The 17,333-nt window shown below is 44.7% G+C and overlaps 1 protein-coding gene across 1 annotated transcript in view; it reads right to left on the minus strand.

The window, feature by feature from the left end:
• LOC104508530 (chromosome unknown open reading frame, human C10orf76) overlaps positions 1–17,333 on the minus strand; it is a 52,293-nt gene that overhangs the window by 21,607 nt on the left and 13,353 nt on the right. Inside the window, exons 10-17 of the mRNA XM_010150185.1 lie at positions 16,306–16,366; positions 15,260–15,306; positions 14,508–14,583; positions 11,771–11,864; positions 6,906–7,007; positions 3,172–3,230; positions 1,752–1,817; positions 578–647 (exon numbers count right to left, since the gene is read on the minus strand). Coding sequence (XP_010148487.1) covers positions 578–647; positions 1,752–1,817; positions 3,172–3,230; positions 6,906–7,007; positions 11,771–11,864; positions 14,508–14,583; positions 15,260–15,306; positions 16,306–16,366 — 575 coding nt within the window. The remainder of the gene's footprint in view (positions 1–577; positions 648–1,751; positions 1,818–3,171; positions 3,231–6,905; positions 7,008–11,770; positions 11,865–14,507; positions 14,584–15,259; positions 15,307–16,305; positions 16,367–17,333) is intronic.

Here is a 17,333-nt window from a genome sequence, read left to right on the forward strand (position 1 = left end):
TTCCAGGTTCTGTCCAGTTCTGCACCTATTTATGCTTTTGGCCTCCACAGCAGTGAGTGTCACAATTTAATTGTGTGCTGCAGGAAAAGCTTTCAGCTGTGCCTCCATATCCACAGGCAAAACCCAACCCTAGCTACTGACATTCCTATTGGGTTTGTGCTCAGAAAAGGCTAAATTCCCCACAAACACATTCCAATGCCTGTCCTTTCCATAGGTTTGCCCTCAGTGTATCATCTACAAAGTACCTGTCACTCACTGTCACCACACTCACCTAAAATATTGAATTTATTGATCAACTGCCCTCCCTGTTGTTACTAATTCAGGTAGAAGAGGCCAAGAGGCTTCTGCAAAACTTAATGTGGATAGGATTTCTTGCTACAGAGCAGCAATCTTGATTTTAACACCTCTGTGAGGCAGCCACGTGCAGAGATGGACAGCCCATTGCTGGAAATATCTTCAGTAGTAACTGTCCTCCTTTTAAGTCCATCCACCCCTCCCCTTAATCCACAAATCTCCTACTGTAGCTCAGAAGATGCTTCGGGAACCTCAAGCACCCACGTACTCTAACAATACTCACCAAGCACCGCACACACCAGCGGGCGACAGGGCAGGTTCTTGTCTGCTGCTTTCTTCCGATGTCTCATCGGCTTCAAACACACAAAGATGAAAAGGAGTTGTCAGAAGCCTGAAGTGACATGCTGTGTATTACTGTATTTTTCATGCAAATAGCACCATCAGCACAGGCTTCTCTTTGTCTTTTTCTCAAATTGCTCTCTCACCTATATTAATCCTAAAGGCCTGGAGCAAAACTGTGCCTGCTTTTCAGCATGCTGACCACTGGGATTTCGTTTCTCTACCTGTGTAACCAGAGGGCACTTTTATATCACGAAGGCAGGATGGGGAAGAAATAAAAAAAAAAAAAAAAGGACTAAACAAACAACAACAACAACATCACAGAGCAATTCCTCCCCCTTGGTTAACACACGGATTTGCTCCTGACCCAGAAGTCTGATCTGCATTCTTAACAGCGTGTGCAGTATTAAATGGCTTTGCTCTTTGTTGTAACAGAGCACAAAGGCTAATTGAATGGCAAGTTTGTTGTTAAGTGGCAATGACTACCATCCTCGCAGTATGCTCACTCTAAAGATAGATGTTTGTTTCTGTCCTGAACTACTGATACTTTCAAGTGCTGCTTCACTCTCAGATGAGGTGGAACTTGCCAGTACCACAATGACAGAACGCATCACGTTAGGATAACCATTCAAGCTACTTGTAACTACAGAGCTTCATGAGCCAGGTAGGGACACTTCCTCCATGGATTCCCATAGGAAAAGGCTCTGGAAAAAATACTTTTCTCCCTGAAGGTGAATCACCCCACCCAGGATGAAGCATAAGCCAAATAAGAGCACTTGTTATTAATACATCACATGAAGGCTAATGCTGAAGATTCAGGCACAACACTCTCCGTGCCACCGATTTCCTCAGAGACCTCATAACACGCAGCTCCTCCCCAGCTACCTCGGCCTCTGAATTCGCCGACAGGGCAACCAGCTCTTTGTTCTTTGAAGGAGTGAGACATTCTGAGAGCGATTTCAAAATCATGCTCCAACTACTGCGTTTCTCACAGGGTTTCCACATGCCTTAGCAATCTAGGTTACGTGTCTGTGACACAGTTTTCAATACACAGGGACTCAAACCCTCTGTGTTCTCATCTCAAAGAGAAAACAGACCATCTGGAGGAAAAGACTCACCATCCTGTGCAGGTTTACTCGAAAATTCATGTTGTCATCGTGGAGAAAAGCGTTAGCATACTGATCCTATTGAAAAGGGCAAGAAAAGAGGAGATATGAATAGCTAACCAAGTGCCCAACACCTTCCACGTGTCTCTCAAATCACACGTGTTTCAGTGTAAAGCTCCCAACACATAAGGTTAGAAAGCCCTCCTCTTGTCTCCACCCATGCCTCCAGTCGCAGAAGAGTAAACCCCTCCTGATCCAAATTCCACTTGAGATCAAGTCTGCATCACTGCTTGTTTTGTTAGCAACGTATTTTCCATTCTCCTCCTCTGCTCATCCAAACTCTGGGCTGCACCTAGCACAGTGTCAAGAGTTTAACAAGTGCTGTACAGCGCAGGCAAAGGTTCTCCAGCACATGAGTTCCTGGGACTGCGTGCACGAAGGTTTATATTGGCATTTAGATGGACCCATAACACCAGAAGTTACTGCAGTACTAGCAGGTAGGTTTATCAGCTGTTCCACCCTTCGGACAAAACTCTTTCCAAGACCAAACCAAAGCGGTTCCTCCAGATAACACAGCCAGGTTGGGTAATAAATATACCTTCCCATTAATACCAGAACCAAAATATCCCCTTGCTATGTAGCAACACAATTTCTTATCTTGTGTTATCTATGCATCCACCCGAAGAACTCAAGTGCCAAAACCACTTAATTATAAATATTTGAAAACCAATTCATTATAAATATTTGAAGCGCAGATGCATTACCTTTCAGACTGCACCCTGAAGCCACATTACTTCAAAAGCCCTACACTGGTTATCAACATCACTCTTTTTACTCTTTGTTAAGAAGGAAAGGTCTTTACTTGCAAGCAAGCAAAATGCAAATGTCTTGCAAACTCAATCACCATTCAGGGTATCAGTTAAGCCATTAGTAGATACTTCACATGAGACAGGACCACACTCAGCCAGGACTGCTGACACAGCTCTGTGATCCTGCTTTCTCACCCTACTACCAGATTCACGACTTGTCTTGACCTACAGCCATGTGGCTTTCTTTCAGACTCGTATCCTTAGGCAGAAGGGATACAGCATTGCCCATGTTTACCGTGAACAGCACAGAGCTGAGAGCCATTAGCACATTACTCATCTAAAAGCCACACCACAAGGTCACTCAACAGCTAAGAGAAAAGGCTTAGGGTCACTCTTTTCTCTCTTCATCCCTGGGAGTCAGCTAACCCAAATAAGATGATCCAATTTTCAAGTCAATTTTAACAGTGCCGCATCAGGTTTATTAGCAAAATGTTAAGTGCCTGTGGTCCTCAGTACCACTGTGGATCTTCAGCTTCTGCTCAACAGGAGGCAGGGGATGTGCATGCAGCTGATACAGCCCTGTAACACACCATCTGCTGAACAGTTCCACATCAGAAACCTACCTCTGCTATGCACGTCAGGATAATCAGACACAGCTTGCCACTGTGCAGCCGGTGCTCATCTGCAAAGAAGAAAAAACAAGTTCTCCATGAGCCACACGAGACGAGCAATGCCAGAGAGAGAGCTGTTCCAGCAAGAGAAAAGCCCAGCCTACTCCTCCACCATAGCTAATAGCCTAATTACTCTCATCAAGCACCCACCCTCCAGCCTGACCACTAAACCCCACCGATTTGTCAGTCTGTGCCAAAAGTCAGGTTTCCGATTTGAACCTCCAACAGCACTAGGACTTCCGTCTCATTCACTTTCACCTCCACGGATACTCTAAATACTGGGGTTAGTCCCAGTCCCTCTGTCACGGCAAAGACTTTCTCCCTCGCTTAGGCAAGATGGAAAGAGAAAGGTCACCTTTGCTGTAGGTTATGAAACAAGCAGCGAAGCTTCGGCAGAGGTACAGCACGGCGTAGCAGCATTACACTCAAAGTCCCGGGTTTTAACCCCAGTACTGAGAGACGTGACCTACTTTGCTCTGTGCAAAGCCAGGAAAGAAGGAAGTCTGCAAAGACTTGGCATTTTAAGCCAAACGAGTTCCACCCTGATCAGGTTTCGCGATTTGTTATTCAACTTACAACCTGAAGCAGCTTTTGCCCTGGATGACAAATGGAGGGCTGAAGGACTCACACATAGAGGGACTAAGGCAGAAGAATGCCATTTTTAATTGGATTATTTAAAACTCTTCTCTCTTAATTTTAACCTTGAAAGACCGAGAAAACAAGATACATACAGTCAGAGTAACTTAGGGTGGAAGAAACCTCTGGTCCAATCCTTGCTCAAAGCAGGCCCAGCTAGGATCAGGTCGTTCGAGGCACTGTCCAATCAAGCTCACTTTAAAATCTTTGCTCTAAAAAACACACCACTCATACCCCATACACCCAAACCCACAAAAACAAACAAACAAACCCAACCACAACAACACACTTATAACTAAGTTCTGAGGAAGTTTAAACTGCACACCCGTGGGACCTCCACCAGCCTCCCTGAAGCGTAAGACCCGCCCTAGGGTCAAACTTGGAGGACAGGGTCCTTAGTATAAATCAGAAGACAGCATCAGTTAAACTCCTTGCATCTTTGCAGGTCACTCTTACAAACACTTTTCTGGTTAGTGTATATACTGTAATCTATAAAACCAGAATGGGCTTAGCTAGCTGTTCTGTCTAGTTTGATGCCTCTTTTGTTTTCTTTTCTATGCTGCTGAGGGACAGATATTTACTAACAAGATATGCCCTTAAGTGAGCTGATTTCATCTTGCTGCGCTAAGGAAGACGAAGAGGTATTTTGGAATGGGAGAGTTAAAAGTCTCTCCTAGGTCTCCTTACCTCAGCTAAAACGTTTAAGTGAAAAGTTTTCTACTCCAGCAAAGCAGGAGAAATGGCCTCAAAGAACTCTGATACACTGGAGCCTTGTTATCTTCCTGCTATAAGGCCTCCCCGTATACTTTTGTAGGTGCTGCTACCACTTCTCTCTCTGGGGATCTGTAAAGGCTCCTGTTTCACACCAAATACTCTGCCTTCAGCCAGCACGTTGTGAGCATCGTGCCACTTTCAGCAGCATGGGGCAGCCGTGCAGGCAGTTACTCACACAGGCACTTCACGCTGTCACAGCATCCTTCATTAAAGGAACAAAGCAGGACACTTCCTATGGGGGGTCTATCAGTATGAACCCTCTGTTACAGATGGGAAAAAACGTTACGCAGGTGTTTTGTTTCTCCCAAGGCAGCTGCCTCTGACTGACATGAGAGAAAACAAAGGAGGATCTAGCAAATGCAATCTATTAAATTATGCTCTCTGGGACAGGACCAAAACAACTGTCTAGTCCTGGATGTGGAACAAACCAGTCTCCCTTCTGAGTGTTGTCACCGGTGTCAAGACACGTGGAGTACATTATTCATCCTTCTCTTGTCACTATATTGGTGTCACATAACCGGTCTTACACCAGAAGAAAAACAAAAGTTAGGCAGGGCCCCATGTGTCATCAAAATATAAGGACAGGAAAACACCCACTTTTTTTTTTTTAATGATCAGTCAGTGGAGCTGATCGCCACGTACTACCGTGGCAGCAAGGAGATTAGGTCTACCAGCCACACAGATGTCAAATGTTATACAAGCTAGAACCAAAGTAAAGAAAGAAACGTCAACTCCTGCCTCGTACCAGAATAAACTCCTCTCTCCCTGGCTTGTTTAGCAAGGAATCCCCTCTATCAGATTTCAATCCATCTGAAACTAATCCAGTTTGGCAGTTTCTGAGGCCCTTTGCAGATTTTCCATATTACAGCAACTAATAAGTGCAGAAGTTAAATTGAAAAACACAAAACTGTTCCATCAGAGACTTAGATCAGCAAGAGAGACCCTGAGAAAAGCAAATGAGAATGATTAGAGAGCTGGTAAGCCCTCCTTGTGTGCAATCTGTAAGAAATGACTGAGCAGAGATTGACATGGTTTAGCTTAAAGTCAAAAGCAAGAGGAAACATGAAAGCAGACTTCAAACAGATAAGGACTGACACAAAGAAGAAAGAAATAATCTGTTCTCAATATTTATCTTGGAGAAGATAACTAGTAATGAATTTGAACCACAGCAAAGCGTTTAGGAGGCACATGATGCTTTCTCACACTAAGGGTAGTTAAACACTGGAATGGATAGCGTAAAAACGATGCTCCGCTACCAAAGTGTCTTCAGCCAACCTCTTAGCAACACCTCTGAGAAAAGATACAGGTAACCTTGGTTCTGCCTCAGTTTTAAGGGACGTGCTAGATATTTTCATGAAGTCCCTTTCGGTCCTAATTTCAATTATTCACTTTTTCCTCTGCTAGCTTGCACACGGAACAAGACAGCCAGGCACAATTTCACTGCTTGCTGGTAGGTACAAGGAAACCCTCCTGCGGGCTCTCTTATTCAGTGCCAAGCATTTGTGAAGTTCAGTAACCAATGTATCAGAGCTCAGGAGCTACCTTCCTACTTTAGTTCGGTTGTCACATCTAACCTAACAGCAAAAGTGGGTAATCGGCTGCCAATATGGTACGAAGAACACTTGTTATGCTCACACGATGGCCCTGCCTATACAGCCGCTGGGCAAACAGCACCCTTGGGTACCTTGAGCGGGAGATGAAGCAATACTTCAACTCCAGCCAGCTGAAATTAACCCCCACAAAGCTATCAGGAGAAACAATAAGCATAATATGGAAATGTATCTTCTCGAGCAAATTACTGCCAGCGCAGTGTAAGGTACTGCTGTCCTCTTTATAATTAGAGAGCTGCCTGTTTAACCAGCAAGTACCAAAGGACAAAGGAAATATTTCCTCCTCACGCTAAGCTTTGCCCCCTGCGTCAGCTTCTAAATGTTCTTAAAAAACAGAGTTCTCTGGTACATGACTTCCCCTCTCCGACTGACAGCTGGGAATCAGATATGCTCACACCTCCTGCAGAGAGACAGGCTTGGTTATTAGGTGCTATTATTATTATTACATTCTTCCCATATTTGACTTCTCTCCTGCCAGCATTAGGTGTCTCCTAGTCCCATAACTCTTATCTCGCAATAAGATATCATTTAATTTTCTCAAAAGGTGGAATCTTCAGTCCTCTAAAGGGATTCCAGTTAATTCTTGATTGTGGAGTCACTAGACATGTTCTTATGCCCCCCTGACTTCAAGAAGCCCTGCTTGCTGCATCAACAGAATGTATTTACCTTTTGTGTCCTGCATCACAATCGAGCTGTATTTCAAGAAGGTTATCAGCAGGTTGCTAGTTTGCACATCAGCATCCAAAGGCAGCTCGGCAGAGCTTATAACTGGAACAAAGCAGATAAGACACGTTTACCCTCCACAAATACAAGAGATAACTATACAGAGAACCAAGATACAGACTCACAGATCTGGGGAAGGATTAGCTCATTTGCAGGGTCACCTGACCTCCTCCTCCTTCATGACCACCAGCAGCGATTTTGTTCAAAGACTGGTACCACTCCCTCAGAGACATTTCTCCTCCTCTAAGGGCAGGTTGTGGTAGCCAGCAGAGATACCCTTCCCTGTCCTGTCCTTCCCCCACCCCGGGAGATCAGCCTGCTGTGTTAGCACTCATCAACATTCCCAGCCAAGGGAGCTCAAGATCTCACCGATATCCAATTAATTCTTACAACCAACACAGATAACATTCACAGCGTTCTCAGTTTGGAAACAAATGTGACCAGCAAGGACCTTACTCGGTTTTAGCTGGTTTGGAATTACAGTTCCGAAAGGTCCACATCAATTCCATCCTCCCCTCCCAGCAGCAGCCTCTCTTGCAGAAGCAACAGGCAAGACAGTAATGTAACAATTACTGCATGACCAAAATGGTCGAAAAGAGAGGTAGAAAGAGCAGCTTTATAAAAATCAAGAATCAGAAGCAATCATAGCTTGTGCTAGAGAAATCACAACACAGCAGGGAGCAGAGATGTGTTTCCCATACCTGCAGCAGAACAGCAGTGTGTTGGCATTGCTCTAGGATATGCCCCGTGTTACCACCAGCTGCACTTCTGACGCCTGAACACTGGACACCGCCTGCCGTAGGCTTTACAAGAAGCTATCTCAATTACTCAGCTAATTGCACCATGTGCCTGCTGCTCAATCCCTGTGTACCCCCCAAGCACCGCGTTTATGAGCTGTCAAACCTCTCCCACATGAGTAAGCCACATTTTTCCCGATAGCTGAGCCTGAGCTGTCCAAGGGCCATTCCCAGCCTGCCCACTGATAGCTTACCAGAACTATCCAAGGGTGGAAAGATAAGTGGGAAAAACGCAGCAGGTGTTTCCCTGCAGATACTGCCAGGTAGGTCTGATATAATTTAAGATAAATTAGCTCAGACAAAACAAAACAAACACAAACCAAAACTGATAGAGCTGGTCTGGGAGGAATTCAGTAAGGCACTTAACACAGTTCTGTGTGAAAAATTAAGATAGAAGCATGTAGGTGGGAACCAACAGAGAAATTTAAAGTACATCAAAGATCTGGCAAGGGAGAAACAATTGGAGAAATTACTAGTCTGGGAAGAAGTTACTAACTGAATTCCTTAGGTATCAGTTTAGTGAGTAGTTTCCTTTTTTGTGAGTGACTGGGCACAAGAAACAGTTGCTTCCTAATGGATCTGCTAATGGCAGAAAGTTGGGATACGTAAACACAGAGGAACATCAGACTGCGCACAAACAACAGGATAAACACAAGGACCAGATAGTAAATACAAGATCAAATTCAACAGTGCAACCTATAAGGTCAGGAATTCAGAGATTTCTTTCCGTGGCAAGCTGAGTGCTCATGAGCTGCAAACGAAACGCTGTGATAGCATGGTACACCATCAGATTATGAGCCGATGAGCTACCAACACAAAGCATGGAAGAATGTGATCCTGCAACATACCCAGAAATGCACTTTCAGCAGAGATACAAACACTGGAACGCCCTGCACAAGGTGCTGGTGAGACCTTGTTTTGAACACTCCGCTTAATTAGGCTGATCCCACATTCAAAGGGGACGAACTCAGACTAGAACAAGTTCAGAGAAAGGCCAGTAGGTTGATCTGAGAAACAGAGCGCCCTTCTTATGAGACAGCAAATACACAGGTGAGTAAGCCAACGTACAAAGAAGAGCCAGCTGTGTTCCAAAGTAAGGATAGCATCAAGACAAATGGGAATAAACTGACAAGAAATGCAGGTTGGGAAGTTTCTAACCAAGGAACACGATGCGAAACTGCCGCCCAACAGGAATTACTGGGAAACAAATTAAGGCAGAGTTTGATAGATTTAAGGAATTCTATGATGATGTGCCTGCAAGCACAAGGCAACAGACTGAAGGAGTCAAGGGGATCTTTTGCAGGTCTACGTGCCTGCCCTGACATGATTACAAACACTACTGTTCTGGCGGTCTATGAGCTCAGACTCGCAGGCTTTCACACGCAGGTCATAGGTGGTTTGAACTCTGATCGCCAGAAGGCACGCTCTCTTCTCAAGCCATAAAGATAGCGCTCCCTTTGCACTGGAAACAGATCTGCAGACCACCAGGACAACACATCTTAAGAAATACATTATCTCTTTTCCATCTATCCTCAGGAATGCTCAAGGCTTTTCTCACTCTTGAGGAAAGAAAAAGGTATTTACGATGAAATTGGACCTTGCAAGACGTGAGGAGCTGCTCACACCTGATTTTTGGATGGCTAAGTTCAGGGCTCGGAGGGGAAGTGGTGTGATCCCGTACACAGCTGTACTTCGGTTCAGAGAAAAGCCTGCTCTAACAAACAAGGCCATTCACAATTCAAGCCTTATATCTCATAACCCTGCAAGGAGGCAAGTCAGGCTCATTTACCCCTGAGACTGGGTCAAACGCAGGCACGGAAGGCCAAAGGAGACAAACCAACAGTAAACTGCAGGATCCTTTAAAGTGAGCACTGCGAGGCCCAGAGCACAGCAAAGGTTCCTGTGGAGCTCAGGATTATACGGTCACCTTGAATACAAAACTGTAGCTCCTGGAAACAACAGGCCAAATAGATCAACGTAACCTCGCTGTTCGAATCACATCAAAGAAATGATAATAGGGCTTTTAGCTTCCAAAGGCTGCACATCCCCAAGCATAAGCTGGTTTAGTCCATTCCATCTGGAAGCTCTGGGGCTCCTGACACGTTGCTAAGGTGCCCAGTCTGTTGGAAAAGTCTGTGCAATGAGACTGGAAGCTTTTTCACTCCCAATATTATGAATAGCTCAAAGATTTAGCTAAAAGTCTGAAAAATGTATTTATATCCCCAGTGGGTCCTTCTGGAGCTGTTACAATGAACGCAGCAAATGAATATTTAACAACAGTAAGCAAACTGACATTTAGATAACTATGGTGACAGGCACACTTGATTTACATATTATGGATCAACAGTTTCTAGCAAAAGTCTAATTTTTTTTAAAAAAAAGGAAGCAATCACTTGGAAGAACACATCACTGCTTATCCTGGTTCACACTACAGACCTTGCCTTTTTTAACACACACTGTGAAACTTTAAAAGGTCTTAATTCACACTAACAGCCAGAGAAATTTCAAACCAGAATATGAACCCTTTTTTAATTCCAGTCAGCATAAAACAAAACAATGCCTGAAACCCATAGATGGATTTCTACGTGGTGTTGTAACTTGAACGTAGCTCAGCTACATATTTTTTTTTAAGTGCAGGAAAGAGAAGAAAGCAATCTTTTCATTCCAAAGCCAAAAAGCATCTTGCTAACTTTCAGCCATAGGCAAATTTTACAGCTGAGTTGCAAGACCTTCGGAAATGAGGAAAATTCTGACATACCTTTAAAATAACAGCAATACTAAAGCACCACCAAACTAAATCAAGTCGAGGTCCTCAAAAAAACCCCTGTAAGATCAGGAAGGTGACAGCAAACAGAAATTAAGAATGCTTCCCAAGGTGACTGCTGTACACCAGGAGCAGCTCCCCTCCTTAACCTGAGCAACCTCACGAGCGGCAAGAGGCCTCGAGCTTCACAAGAGCAGCGCCTCTGCTGAAAGCACGATGGAGTTTTTGTTTTGCTTTTGGGTTCTGGTAAATTAGAAGGAGAGTGGAAGCAAGCTGTAGATGTAGGTAAGCAGAAATTCCATCAGTTGCGTAATCTGGTGTGTGGGCGGATACATTGGCAACCAACACGTTGAACAGAAGCCCACAAGATGCCCGTCCCTCTACATTTTACATGCACAGGGAGGCTTGAGACATAGGGGGCTTTTTAACTGAAGCTTTTGATATCCATGGTAACCAGACAGAATTCAGCCACAAGGAGGATCATCCTTAACTAGGATATCAAATGACCCGAACAGCTGACACAACAGAGTAACCCAGGCTGCTTTTCCCCAGAAATATTTCCAACTGATTCTGTTCCTTCCTTAAACACTTTCTTCAGACCTAGAGGATGCCACTGAAGTACGTGACAACAGCCATTTGATTCCTGCTCCTACATGAGGCTATATCTACCTTAAACAAAAAGGGGTTTTTGTTTTAGATGATTTCAAAGCGTATCTATGTGGACACGTAACATCGCGTCTAGAAGGAAGATCTTCAGGCAAGCAGTTGTTTACAAATCCTGTCGGGGAAAGGGCAACAGGAGGGAGGAATACCTCCACACCCAGGCTGGATTCAAATCCCAATTAATTCATATCTGGGCACAAGTGCATTAGTGACAAGCAGGAATCCATGGAGATTCTCTGTAAATCTGTTCCAGTGACAAATAATCCCAGGCAACCTGACACTGGAAATATCCGTGAGTAAAAGCCTACATGGGATAACTAACGGGCTGGGTGCATCTTCATGCAGATACCGGGGCAGCACTGCTTTCAGAAGGAATATCAGCATAATTTCACTGAGCAACGTATAAGGCAAAACAGAAATAAACTTGAGTCACAGAACCTTGCTCATGTTTAGTAAGGCAAGTCGTTCCAGGAAGAGGTCACATCTGCTCCAGCCAGAGCATTACTTGCCATCTTGAGAAAACGCTTTGCTCGTTATTTTACAGTTCTAAGAGTTTTTCCCCAGGAGGTCATCACATTCCTTACCATCCGAAGAAGGCGGGGTGGTTCCGAGTGGAGTGACAGGTGTCGCTGGGATCGGGCTTGTCGGTGTTGTCATCAGCCCCATCTCAGGATGGCTCTACCAGAAAACACAAATGCCCAGACACGCAGAGGTCAGTAGCTTCCCCGGGCACTACTCACACCGATGGCTACTCACACCGCTCCACGCTCTCACGCAATCTTTGCCGGTAATGACGTCTCAAGAAACTCCAGCCTCTCCTCCCAAAAGCAAGCCTACGCTTCCCGACCCTGGCCATAATAAACTGCACATCGTTTTCTTCACTCCGCAAAACATAAAAATACATCAGGCAGTGGTGGCTGTCCCCAGCAGACAGGTAACATGCCCTGCCCCAGTGGGAAAAGTTATGCAGAAGCCTACACCATTGATAACTTCTAATTCCCTCCAAAACAACCCAAGGGTGTGGCGTTTGAAGTCTTCCACCAAGATCCTTTTATTTCTCTTCCTAAAAGCAAATCCTCCTCACTCCTGCCCTCCACCTGCTCATATTCAAAGAGGATGGCAATTTATTACTTCCCTGCCTCACCATAAAGCCCAGGGGCTGCGGGAAAAGAGTGCATAACATAAATAACACTATCATCATCGATCCTCTCAGCTTCCATCAGTAGTTACTCTCCCCATTTCATCTTTGCTAATAGTTGACTGCCTAATTACTGCTTTGACTTTACTCTTTGTAGGCTTCCGGATCTATCCACACTGGTGAGACTGTAGGCAATCTGCCATGCTATTTTAAGTCTGGCTGCCAAGCAAAGTGTCCATTTCATAGGGCAAGTTTTACATAAATGTATCATCTGCCTTAATATATCATCACAATTTCAAAATAAAAGAAAGGGATGCAGAACTGCCGATTTGAGGTTAGATCCGTAGGATTTTTCACAAGTGGGTATCCTCCACATTGTCTTTAATATCGCATTTTATAAGCAACTACAAATGCACGTATTTTATGGGAAGCAGACACACATATTACAGTTTAGAGACAATTTTAAATCGTTACAGGTGCCGATTTCAACTTTAACACACAGTTTTTCCATTGAAAAATCTTACAGAAAATAGGCTTGCTTCCACAGATTTTGCTGTGGTGTTTACCTTTCTTTTCCCCAGTCACTAAGGGTCAGCTGAGAGATAACAGTGCCACCTAGCAGCAAACACGGAGGACCAACAAGCTGGTAAGTATACCAAAGCCTCAACACCTCAGGCACCAACACAACCGCAGCCCTGCTCTTCCTCTGTGCCCACAGAGCAGCAGGTAGTCATCCACGCAGTCCCTAGCAACGGCACCAACGGAGAGAAGAGTATTCATCAGCTTCTATGAGGTTTTTTTCAAAGGACAGCTCTCTCTTAAATGATTACAGACAACCCACCCTAGAAAATCAGGCCTCTCCTTCAATGGCACCCACTGATCAGTGACTACTTCAGCTATCACTTTCACAAATTAACTAGTTTATCCTTTAATTTTTAAGAGCTTTCACTCTAGCTGCTCTTTTCCTGTCCTACTCTTTTCCCTGCCAAAGGTGTCTCTTCCCTCAGGGATACCTTGACCACAGAAAGGCCTGAGTTGGCATTACACAGAGATGAAAGAGCAGGGATCGCTCACAAGCGATAGGAATGAATAACCTGGGTAAATTAACTACCCGTGGGACAGCACCTTTCTTCAGAGGCAGTAGGTCTGCCTATCAGATGTCTTCCATCGCCACTACTGTCTCCTCCTCCTGCCAAGTCTCTAGCCCGTGATGTATGGCTCCACCCTGAGGGCCTGAAATAACTGGGGAAAGGTGTTAACTGCACTGCTGATGTCCTTTTCTCCCAGATTACCAGCAGCCCTTACAAACCACAATTAAAAGCCTAAACCTAACGGTTTTCCTAAACACATCAGGCTACCCTTCTAGCCAGCCACAGCACGATCACCGATCAGAGACTCATTATCTGTCTCCCAGCAACAAGCACCTTTGCAAACTCAAGCAGTGTTTAGAGAAGCATCCAGAGGTTTGTGATCAGAGGTAGGGAGCAGCTCAATGCTCCTCAGAAGGCTGCCATAGCTGTTTCTTCCCCATAAACAGAACAAGGAGGAGTGCTATGCTCCAGCAACAGTCTCCCAAGCAAAAGGGGTTGGGCTCTCCAAGGCAGTTTGAACACAAAAGAGCATTTGAAACTACAGTGGTCACATGTCGATGAGTCCCGAGGCAAAAGGTACCCAAAAAGACAACAACATGCAGTCTGTGAGCACCCAGACAGGACAATTCATCCAGCTTTGGAGCCGAATCAGCCTCTCTCCCTCCACCCTAACTTAACAAGAGCATGAATTGCTCTGATATCTGCAGCAACCTTATCCCTATGAATCCACCCACTCCATCCTCTCCCTAAAGGCAGTATCAACAGTTGACGGTTGGACTCAATGATCCTAAAGGTCTTTTCCAACCAAGACGAATCTATGATTCTGTGAACAGGGCACAGAAGGTACTCCACGCAGCCCTTCCCATTCAGCGGGAAAAATGGCTCTGTCCAACATGAGCTGTGCCCTCAAAACTAATTTTCTGGCAAGGCAGGAAGCATTTCCTAAGAGTATAATAAACCCAGGCCCTGGGGATCTTTCACGCTCATCTACACCTATGACAAGTATGCAGGGGAACTGATCTTGTCACCAAGTCCATTTCCAAAGACATCCACTCCAAAGAAATGGGCAGGCATCGCAGTGAAAACACTCACTTGTGCCAGAACTGTGATGAAATTCCGGTTTAAGTGAACAGCTTCATAGAGGGCCAGGAGGATTGCTTCATTTGTTCTGCGGAAAAGATACAGACAAAAGCACAGTTAGTTAAGGGCTAACGCCGGAGGAGAACCCCAAGAGCAAAGCTCTTCAGAAGCATGACCCATCTGTAAGAACAAATTTTTTTCAATTCCATAAAACTCTGCCTCTGCAATCCAGTCTTCTGCCACTTATTAGTAATACTTAGTAATCCATAAAAACAGCTATTTTTAGAGCTCAACTAGTCTTTGTTCCCGTCTAGCTGAAGGTTTCCCTCATTGCTTAAACAGTGTTTTCCCTTTAAAGTCCACTGCTATAAGAGCAGAGGTTCCTACAGACACCTCCAACCCTCCCATTTATCACTTGATCCCTTGATTTATAAAACATTTTGTTGGGGACAAGATCACACAGACGATCCCTTCCCAATCTGCCACCTCCAACCTGCCTATTATACGTTAAAAAACCCTCATAAAAACCACAGGAGGGTTTTTATACACTTCATTACAAGCAGTTCAGCTGTGGCTCCTCCTCCTGCACCCATCCCGCTGAAGTGAGAACGCACTGTTTGCAGGGACGTGGTACCACTTCAGTTCCAAGAGAACTGTCTCTCTGGTTTGCTTTGCTGCATCAGAACAGCTCCAGGATGGAGTGGATCACACTGGCCAGCGTGGTGAGTTCCCACCCATTGTGTAACTAACATCTGGGCACTTACTGGACTGAGATCTTCTCGTCAGCATCTGCTATGAACATGCTGCCCACCTATGGAAAGAAAGAGAATTGCACAGGAGGGATTTGTGCGAGCTACTAGGCAACAAGAGAAGACATGAATTTAACTACACCAGCAGTGCCCTGGGAGAGGTGTTCTCATCCAAGGCACTCATATAACTTAACTTTCTCATTTGTGTTTTACTAGAAACAGGATGGTCACCTACAAACACATCTCATCTTGCACTGCTATCACTGACTAATGCTTCACCTGTCAAATCACAAAAGAGGGGAAAAAAAGGACCACATCTACAATCCCAACCTCAGTTAGTCTGGATTCTGTAAAAGAACAATAGAGAGAATTTCCCATCTGCTTCCCCAGAGTGGCAGCACTTTTACCCATGTCACTCCTGACAGGCAGCTGTCAACACTGACCCATCCTTACCTACAGGGAATTTTCCTGTCAGTTGGATCTCAGACTACAATTAAATCTCAGACTAAGGCAGAGCCAAACTGAGAAAGGGGAACAGTGGATAGTCTACAAGGATGAGATTCACAATTACCTTCGGAAATACCCGTCCCAAAACACGGACACCACCCACTGCAGAATCCAAGCTAACTCCATGGCTACAGTGCACCCTGGCTTGAGAAACAAGACTCTGAAGCTGGTGACGGACTACGCTTTGCCACAGAAATATTCAGCTTCTCTGGTTTAGGCTACATCAGCAGAGTGACAACTTGTTGGTGAAAATCCAACAAATAATTGTGATTTTTAAAATAAAGTCAACTAGAATAAAGATGATGAAGGAAAAGAATTTCAAGTATCAACCCCAGAACAGAGATCTTATCCTTTGAAAGGGCTTTCCCAGCCAGACAACACCACACTCCTCAGAAAACAGCCATTTTAGTTGTATTTGGTTTGGATCGGACCAAAGCATCTCCTACTCCAGAAATCACCACATCCCAACCTCACATGTTTTGGAAACACCATCCTGCTGACCTTCATTGAAGGCGCATATTTTAGGAACAGAAAAACACTGCTTCCTTGCTTACCATATTAGTTAGGGCTGAGAAGAAACCACTCTGGTGCTCCTCTTCCTTATCTTTGTATTGCCTGAACAAAAAGGAATAAGGATGAAGCCTCAGGGTTAGAAATGGAACCAGGGTTATTTTTTCTAAATCCCTATAAGACAGTCTTATCTGATAAGGATACAGGATGGAGAAAGCTTCAATATTCACAAGCCCTTTTCAAGAACTCACAAAGAGAGAGGCGAAGGGTATTAAAGTATTTGTAAACTCTCTAGAGTTGAAGCGGGGTTGCTGAAAGATGCAAGCCTGACTGACGCCTGCGCTGGTATAGAGCAGACATCCAGCCTGGGCTAACGCTGAAGGAAAGGGACCAGGTGACTTTCTGAAATTTTGTCCTGCCCTGACAAAACAGTAACGAACCACATGAACACACACAGTAACCACAGAGCAGTTTCATTTCCACCATCATCTGTTACAGACTAACCACAGTCGATCACCCTATGGCAAAGAGAAACCATGAGGACCGTCAGGGTCCATGGCCTGACCCCACAGGCCTGGAGTACGCGAAGCGACTGGGACTGGGGTAAGCATACTCAGCAAATAGGTCGGGTACCTCAGAATTATGCTCAGTTCCTTCATTTTGCATTCAAATGGGCCAGCAAAGCTCCCACGGCCACTTAGCGTGTCCTTCAAACAGAAATCCCATCACACGATGCCACGTGCAAAGAAAACAATTGAAATTTTTGGGGGGAAGGTGGAAAGCAGCAGCTAAACAACACAGGTCACAGTCCAAGGTAGCTTTTGTCAGAATGAAGGAAGTTGGGTGGATGAGGTTTTTTTTCTGCTTAACTCCAATAATACTCCATTAAACACACTGACATGATTTGCTGATCTTGGAAGTCATCTGTATACCTGCAACAGCAGGCCTTCAAAGGAATCAAAACTTTTTTCTGGGCTGTTTGGGGAACCCTAATGCACAAAAAGTCTTGGGTTGCTGTGGTGAAATTGCTCTAAGTTTCCAAATTATTCTGAAGCACTTATTACTTAGGAAA

Source organism: Eurypyga helias, unplaced genomic scaffold (assembly GCF_000690775.1).
Source record: "Eurypyga helias isolate BGI_N326 unplaced genomic scaffold, ASM69077v1 scaffold14844, whole genome shotgun sequence".
NCBI lineage: Eukaryota > Metazoa > Chordata > Aves > Eurypygiformes > Eurypygidae > Eurypyga > Eurypyga helias.